Raw genomic sequence first — 8,835 nt, 5'->3', positions numbered from 1 at the left:
CTTAATTTACAAGCAGTCTACACAATTAGAGAATGTAAACAATTGTTATTTTGTTGGCCTGTTATCTCTCCTATGGTACCAACATCAATACAGCATGAATTGTGGACAAAATCTTATCCAATGACAACAAATTCTAAGTCTTGGGTCTGAGCGGCTAAATCTCATCAAATGGCGGTCTGTGGCTCAAATTCAGAATAAATAATGGACCTTAACATGATTAGGGTTGAAAACCACTGCTTTATACCAAGCATATTATAGCCAATAGGAAATTCCCTGGTTTATTGTATTCCGGTTCTCTCGCTCTTTCTCTCACTCTCTCTCTTCCTCCTTTTGCCATAATAGCAAAACTCACAACCACCAGGACACCAGATAACACATGGAGATCACATTTTATACAATACAAACAAAACAGCAAACAAATAATACAAATTTAGCACTTTATGCTGTAAATTCTGGCTCACGTTTAACAGTAAATAAGCTGCAAATATTATGTCCTGTGAGGCCAGGATGAAACGGTCTCAATCATAAATGCGATGAATCCACATTGATGGCTAATACTGACTATTGTGAACACACTCCGATACTCTTTTCCTCTTTATGCTTCTTCCGTACGGTGTCTTCTAGTGACAGCAATTTCTCATATAAGGCCTCTGACATCTCCTCGTCAATATCCATCTGAAATGGGAATAGAACGGTGAGAGAGGAAGGGATGAGACTGACAACTCGGCATGAGAGACTTTAGTGTCAGTGTCTGGCATTGATTAGACACGGATAGAAAGAAAAGCTATGGCACCTGTCGGTCAGAACCAATAATAATTGCATGAAATTTCATAATTCTGTGTCAGGTATCCAGGTTTTTTCACCCATATTGTAACAACCTTCAGTGTACATCAGATCTATAAGCTCACAAGGCGTCGCAACGCTATTTCCGCTATTTTTTAAATATTTTAAAAGTTTAACATTATTAAATATGTCAGTCATTTCTTTATATATGTAAAGGGATAGTTCACCCCCAAAAATACTTTTTCTATCGATTAGTCACCCCATGGAGACTTGAATTCATGGATATTTTTTAGTTTTTGTCGCATTCCTAAGCCAATAATTTGATGATGAGCGGACCGGTAGGCAGCGGTTCCGGTAGGACACACAAAGAAGGAGACTCTTTGCGTCTCCTACCGGAACTGCTTAGTAATGCGACAAAAACAAAAACAAATCCATGAATTCAAGTCTCCATGGGGTGACTAATCGATAGAAAAGAAGTCATTTTGGGGGAGAACTATCCCTTTAAGTTATTTGTAATGTGCAATCTTTGTTTACAAAGCCTAAAAGGCTAACCTAAATGTATATGTTTATTCACATGTTCCAATGTTCAATGCCAAAAATACAATAAAATTGTTAGTCGCAATTATTTGTATGACAATTAATGGTGTAGTAAAATGTCATGATGGTGACAGCCCTATTGATGGCATTCCAGGAAGTTAGATCCTACCTTACGTGGCTGTGTGTAGTTATTTCCCAGCCCAGACGTTAAGCTGTGGTATTTTGCATGAGGGTCCAGGGACTCAGGCTTCTGCTTAAACAGCCAGAACTACAGTGCAAAAGACAAGTGCACTCATTAATGTTTTTTCTTTTTTTATATTCTCCCTGAAGATTCTGGCTTCTGCTTAAACATCCAGAACTACAGTGCAAAAGACAAGTGCACTCATTCATGTTTTCTCTTTTTTTTTATTCTCCCTGAAGATTCTGAATCAGATTTTCTGTGTACACCCCTATAGCACATAACTAATTATTCAAACCAGGTATGATGGATGGCATATTTTTGGATTGGAGGCTTCCTCAGGCACGTTTTTTCCGGTACCTTCAAATTAGGCACTTTGTGAGTGAACATATCCCGGAAGTTACAGTCAAACCCAAGGGCCACATGTTCTATGACATAATTCCCTCACATCCAAACTTTAGTTTCCTGTTTTGTTGCTGCTTTTTGGGCGTTGTGGACTCTGGTCATCTCAGAGATGCGTTGGCTGGGGAGCTGGGCATTTCAATATCAGATGAGCTGTGGGAGGAGGGCCTGTCTAGTATTCAGAGCTGTCAATTCTAGATATAGGTTGATTCAATTTAAAGTATTGCACAGATTGCATTACTCCAAATCTAAACGTAGTAAGATTTTTTTTTACCAAGTTTACCAATCAGTCTCCCCAACATGTGATAAATGTGGTATTGCGGAGGGTTCTCTGTCACATTTATTCTGGCAGTGTCCAATAATAACCAATTTCTGGGGAAATATATTCAATTGGTTCTCCAGACAATGGGAGAGTGATAATCAGCCAGATTGCTGCTTGGCAATATTTAGTTGCTCTGATGAGACAACGGCCCTTCCCTTCCACCAAAAACAGATGCTTAAGGCAGGTATGGTTGCTGCCAAAAAATGGCATTCCTGACCTTGATTGACAATAGTTGAACCATGTGTCATTTTTTTTGGTGTGTGTGTCTTTTGTTCCTGTTTTTCTGGTTGATTTTTGTTTCTGTATGTACTGTTAATCTTTCTGTCATTTTGCGTCTTGCATTGTTGTGTACTATTTGACAAAAGAATCTGTAAAAGACTGGTAATGTGCTATTACAACAGTTCTTCTGGAAATGTAGAGTTCAATTTACATACCAATGCCTCAGCTCCATTGCGAGGTGTCAAGGTGTAAGTATTGGTAAACATTCGAATCTACAGAGATGTGAAAGAAATATGAGCAGAATAAATCAAATAGCTGTAACTTCATTTGGAACTATTACACTACACTAAGAAAAATGATGAATAAAGAAGATGAAGACGAATCACGTGGTAAAGAACACAGCAGTTGTAAGAGCTACACTGACCAGCCAAAAGACAGGCATGAACAGGGTCCAGAAGAAAGCTGGGAATGAGGGTAGGATTCCATAGGTCAGGTTGGTCATCACAAAACCTGGACAGACTACTGAGGAGAACAAGCCCTAGAAAGCACAACACAACAACCTTCAGATCACAGTACTAGGGGGTAAAAAACGCATTGGATGCATCAATCTCAAAGTGGCCATTCAACTGCATCAAATTTGGATGCCGCTATAATCGCTTACAATCTTTCTTTTGAGAGGATAAAATGTTATGAAACATGGCACTCCTTGACAATAAATGTGCTGAAAACTTAAAGCGTTGTATACAATTATTATATAGATATTCTGCAACTATTTTCCAACACTGTAAATCAGTTTGTCCTATAAAAAAACTATACTTTGTGTATTGTGTAAACTAAGGAATGTAAAGTGCGTGTGCGTGCGTGTGTGTGCGTGTGCGTGTGTGTGTGCGTGTGTGCGTGTGCGTGTGCGTGTGCGTGTGCGTGTGCGTGTGCGTGTGCGTGTGCGTGTGCGTGTGCGTGTGTGTGTGTGTGTGTGTGTGTGCATGTGCGTGCATGTCTGTACAGTTGAGTAAAGTTGCATACTGAAGCGTTACCAGTGATTTTAGCCATGTTATCAACAAGAGTGTTAAGAGGTGTTTTAGTGCAGACCTGTTTGTTGAAGTGTGTGTTGAGTGCTAGGCTGAGGAGGTCCGAGGCGTATTTGGAGGAGCTGTAAGGCTGGGTGCCATTTTGGTGCTGAAAATCACTGAGGCTAAACGCTGAACGATGAGCATTAATGGAGGAGGTCCACATTATCTGGGAGGTCCGGTCTGCCTGGCAAAGAAACGGCTCCAGTTCTCTGATCTGAGCCACAGAAGAACACAGGGTATAAAACTGATGATGCGTGCATCTTTGCACACCTGTAATGTTACAAAATACTGTATTTCACTTGAGCTTACAGTCAAATGAATGCAGGGAACACAATGCAGTGTTCACAATGTTATATAAGTATGTATTACATAAGTATATTTTATCTTAGTAGTAGTATATGACTATATTATATATATAGAGTAATAAACAGAATTTAATAAGCTGGTTTTGGCGACTAATAGTAAAAGAATATGTGTGGGATTGACAGAATCTTTTAAATTTGCATGGTGGATAACTTAATTGGGATGCCATCCCAATTAAGTTATATAAAAGAATTATGTTCCCTAAATGGTGAAAAATATTTTTTCCCTATCAGATTTCTAGATCTTTTCAGCCATACCAGCCCAAAACCTGCCAAAAGAACAGTGTGAATTCAGCAAGATGAACATGATTTGACTAGCAATTCCAGCAAGTCTCCAGAGGGACTCAGGAGAGATCTTTGTTGGGGAAATACATCAGTAACATGTACCTATAGGTCAGTATTCACCTGACAGAACCTGATGGAAGCAGAATACAAAACAGGAATCTAAAGCCAGCAATCAGCAATGCAATGCCCTTAAGGCAAGGAGAGAACAATCCACAGTCAGAGAAATCGTGGTGTTAAATTTTTAATGAGCTTTGTTGCTAGGGGACAGATGGATCTAATATCCCCCGCATTTCTTCAAGGGTAAACAACAGGAATATCTCTCCTGTGGCAAAATAACTGTCCATGGTAAAACAGGGTGAAATTTCAACATACAATACATCAGTAATGCTTAATTTATACTACGTCGTATGAAGGTGTTGCTCGCCAATAACAGCAGGTCTGCAACAGGAAATGGGGAGAGAGATGGGGGGGGGGGTGACACGCAGCAAAGGTCGTCGGGAACGGGAGTCGAACCTGCGACACACTGTCAGGCTGGCATTGCAGCCTAGGGTGCCTGGACCGTCAAGATACGGCCCAGGCCGGTCTGCTATTTTCAGCAAGCACCGACAACATGGTAATATATTCAGACTGAACTCACCAGTAGGAAGTGGCCAAAGAGGTTGGTAGCAAACACTTCCTGCAATCCATCAGGGGTGATGTTGTCCTTCTGTGTCAGGATACCCGCCCCAGTGGCCAGCATGGTGAGAACGTTGCTGAAATAAAAAAAGAAAAAGACACAAATGTAGTCTGTATGGGTTTTGCCTTTTTGTGTAGATAAACGCTATAAAGCAGTGGTTCTCAAACTTTTTCATGTCAAGGACCCCCAAATTGACACTTATTAGCCCGCGGACCCCCATTTCAAATGATATGCCAGGGACCCCCATAAGAGAAGATTTTTAAGTCTCTAGCAGTGATTCTCAACCATTTTAATTTCAAGGACCCCCAGTTTGACATGCATTAGGCTAAAAAACGCCATTTAATGGCATTTCTATCACTTGGACCGCAATTTATATTGTAGAGTTACAGACCCATAAGGGTCCATTTGGTGCTTAATCTATCATTTAGCTGGGGACCCCCTGGAACTCCCTCAAGGACCCCTGGGGGTCCCCGGACCCCACTTTGAGAACCAATGCTATAAAGGATGTACATTTGAAGGTAATACAATATTTCTTGCATTATACAATGGTATGGTCCCCCTTATCATCTTTTTCACTTTGGACTTTTGTCTTTTTGGGAAACCGAGGAGGACTCTCCACTTTTTTGTGAGGCACATGAGAAAATAGGTGAAAGTTTGACTTAACAAACACGTGGCAGGTGTAAGATATGCAGTAGCCTTACTATTAAATCTTATTCTTTCTTCTTTAAAAGCCTTTCAGAAGCCACCAAAATAAAGGAAATTGACTTCCTCAATGGCAAGAAAATCTACACCTACACCAATTATAATTCAAATGCAATTCTTAATATTAGAACTGAAAGTCTGCATGGCCATTGTGTTGAATTTCTTCATGCCTTTTAATAAACCCATGGTGCAAGTTCAAACATCTAACCTAACACCTAATCATGCTGTATTATAAAACATAATAATGTTGGGACACATGTGAGTATGAATGTGCACCCACCCATAATGCATGGGAGACTGAGGTGGGTGAGGGCCAGAGTGGGGGGCAAGGGGGAGCTTTTATAAATTGTATAACCGCTACTTCATACTACACCACTGGCTCACCCCTAAACTATGGATATAAACGATGTGATTAACAAAGCAGATAAAGGCAGCTCTTCATAAATAGTCATGACAAAATGCTGTAGTTGAGGAGAATTCAAAAGCCAGCCAAGAGAAGGATTTAATGGTGGTGTTGTAAGTTATATGTTTAGGTTAAAACAAAACTTATTTTGTTAAAAAGATAAAGCTCTGTTCTGATAGTCATCTCATAATCATCTAGTAATCATTGCTATAGATGATTTGTTCAGTAACAGGGGTCTCACTGTCTCTCCAGCTCTTCAGTAAACAGAAAATATATGTTCAGGAGGGACACCAATTTCATCCAATCAGGAGATAGATAGAATGTGCGCTCATTTCTCCTGTGTCCTGTATGAGATTTCTAATGATTCGATAAAATTGGTATCCCAACCTTAAAGTGTATTTTCTGTTCACTAAAGAGCTTGAGAGACGGGAAGATGCCTGTTACTGAGCAAAATCTCCATAGCAATGATAACCATGGGAATATAAAGCTATTATAACTTTTATTTTAACAAAAAGCACCAAAAAGAATGTAAAATCTGCACTGTACCTGGAGAACAGGCCTTTGAAAAAGGCTTTCACGTCAAACGTTGGGTTGGGCATGATGCCTGCATTCAGGTAGATGTAGTCTAGCCGGTTATACCTGTAGATGACATACACATCTGCATGGTGACTATTTTACACTGCTGATCGAATCAACTTGCATCCAGTATGATTGAAAGCTTCCCCTACACAGCATTTAGAGGGAATTACTCCAAATAGAAGTGTTCTGTCTTCACAACCGTGTCTTCTTGAATGCATGTGCGTTTCACTTGCATACAGTGAATCCGTTCTAGCTATCCACCAGAGACCTCATTTTGTTAAAAACTGGAGGAAAGTACAAGCAAGTACAAGCTCACAAAAGCGTTGTGAACTTGTAGATCCGCTTGCAGATCAGCTTGTAGATCGGCTATTTCTTTTTATACATTTATGCCTGTAATGACAAGCCCAAAATGGGCCATGGGAGGCCAGTTTGAAAGCGATTAATGCATGTATGGTTGCAGAAAGCTGTCTGTATAAGTTTCAATCTAAAATCTGATTAATCAGCAAAAAACATTCAGAGGTGGGAGGGCTGTCAGTCACGATTATGAAATTTTACTTGACCGTCTAATTGTCGCTCAAATAATTCCGATTAACGATTTAATTGCGTTTCTGTCGTTGAACATTGGAACATTATGTTTGGCTTTTAGGCTTCGTAAACAAAAGGTGCACAGGGCAGATATGACAAATAACTTACATAATCACTTATACAAAAAAAAAAACAGACACACAAATAGTGGAAATAGCAGACCTACAAGCTCAAAGCGTTTTGAGCTTGTAGATCTGCTATTTCCACTATTTTTGTTAAAAGAATGTTTGAAAATATATGAACATTTTTCAACATGGAAATGATTGACGATTATGCACAAATAATTGCGATTATCTCAAATAATTGCGATTAGGCGATTATGTAATCATTGTGACAGGCATGGAGGTAATTATGCGTAAGATAATTGTATTTGAGGTTAAATCCGAAAGCAAGGGGGTGGGGTACGTGGCAATTGCCATCCCCTGGCTGGAGCCCCTGCATGCTATCCCACAACCAACTGTCTTGTGTTCTGCTCACCAACCTGCGTTTGATCTCGTGGGCAGCGGTGAGGACCGAGGTGATGCTGCTGGTGTCCAGCTGCAGCAAGGCCACATGAGCGTCGGGGTGAAGGGTCAGGAGGGCAGACTGAGCGGCCTGACCTCGATGCGGGCTCCTGCAGGCCAGACACAGTTGTAGAGCTGGGTCTGCCGTAAGGAGGCGTTCACAGAGCGCCAGACCTATACCACTGTTGGGGAAATGAATGTAAGTCACATATAGCAGTGGTCGGTTCTCAAACTTCTTCATGTCAAAGACCCCCAAAATGATACGTATTTGGCCGCGGACCCCTATCTGAAAATATTTTGTGCCAGCAGGGACTGAGGTAGCCCCAGTGGAGACGATTTTTTCTCAAAGATTAAAAAAGAAAAAGAAGATATAAAAGCTCGCAGCACGGCACGAAGCGAGCCTGTAGATCTGCTATTTTTGAAAAGCCAACATATAAATGGATAAAATGATTGTGACGCAATGTCAACTACTTTTGCTGGGGACCACCTGGACCCCCCCCCCCCCCAAGGACCCCCACTCTTTTTTCTGATTTTTTCTGTTTGATTTATTTTTATCCTTGCTTGGATACAGGATAGGTGGGCAGACTCTGGGCACAAGGGGACATCTGGGCACCTTAATGTAAAATTGGCTATTTTGTCCAAAATGTTAAAAATATATAATATTTGAAAAATGGCATTAAGTAATGTGAAGTATACATGATGTGAACATGCACTGTACATCATTATCAGACTTAAAATGAGGTTTTGTAGCAATTTGTAGCAATTGTAGAAATATTACACCTTAATTGTCTAATGTTTAATCATGTTCTAATCATGTATACTTTACTTTAAAACATTTTCCATATGTTTTATCTTTTTAACAATTTGGACAAAATAGCCAATTTTACATGGAGGTGCCCAGATGTCCCTAGTGCCCACCTATATTACTCTCTCTGTTCCCCCGCCACACACTTCTTTACACCTGTAAAGTAAACATGTGATGTGACAAATCAAGTTGATTCAGATTCATAATGCGCGCGCATTGAAGCCTATCTGTCTCTGTCAGAATTAGCTACTGTATAAGAGGGAAGCAAGCTCGGCATTAAATCAATATTTAATATTTATGACAATAAATAGAGTAATTACCTGTTTGCTCCCGTGACCAAAACCACTTTATTCATCGTTTAAGTCCAAAAATATGTATACAATAATAAAACAAAACGGAATTAATTTACTCTAACAGGTGCTTT

General features: G+C 40.1%; 1 protein-coding gene across 4 annotated transcripts in view; it reads right to left on the bottom strand.

Moving 5' to 3' along the window:
- Positions 1–398: 398 nt before the first annotated feature.
- The window catches only part of LOC311051980 (3-keto-steroid reductase/17-beta-hydroxysteroid dehydrogenase 7-like), an 8,446-nt gene continuing 9 nt past the window's right edge, over positions 399–8,835 (bottom strand). The window contains exons 1-9 of one of the 4 annotated variants that reach the window (XM_084066722.1): positions 8,732–8,835; positions 7,585–7,788; positions 6,486–6,578; positions 4,796–4,910; positions 3,531–3,725; positions 2,866–2,979; positions 2,657–2,713; positions 1,490–1,588; positions 399–675 (exon numbers count right to left, since the gene is read on the bottom strand). The exon at positions 8,732–8,835 is cut by the window's right edge and continues 9 nt beyond it. In XM_084066722.1, the coding sequence (XP_083922848.1) occupies positions 562–675; positions 1,490–1,588; positions 2,657–2,713; positions 2,866–2,979; positions 3,531–3,725; positions 4,796–4,910; positions 6,486–6,578; positions 7,585–7,788; positions 8,732–8,766 (1,026 nt within the window). In that variant the 5' untranslated portion in view covers positions 8,767–8,835 and the 3' untranslated portion in view covers positions 399–561. The remainder of the gene's footprint in view (positions 676–1,489; positions 1,589–2,656; positions 2,714–2,865; positions 2,980–3,530; positions 3,726–4,795; positions 4,911–6,485; positions 6,579–7,584; positions 7,789–8,731) is intronic. The other 3 variants (XM_084066724.1, XM_084066723.1, XM_084066725.1) reach the window with 3 other exon arrangements.

This window comes from Gymnoscopelus microlampas (genome assembly GCF_963454915.1).
Source record: "Gymnoscopelus microlampas genome assembly, chromosome: 9".
In the NCBI taxonomy this organism is placed as follows: domain Eukaryota; kingdom Metazoa; phylum Chordata; class Actinopteri; order Myctophiformes; family Myctophidae; genus Gymnoscopelus; species Gymnoscopelus microlampas.
Note: the sequence above shows the minus strand (reverse complement) of the source record. Positions and strands in the feature narration are given on the sequence as shown.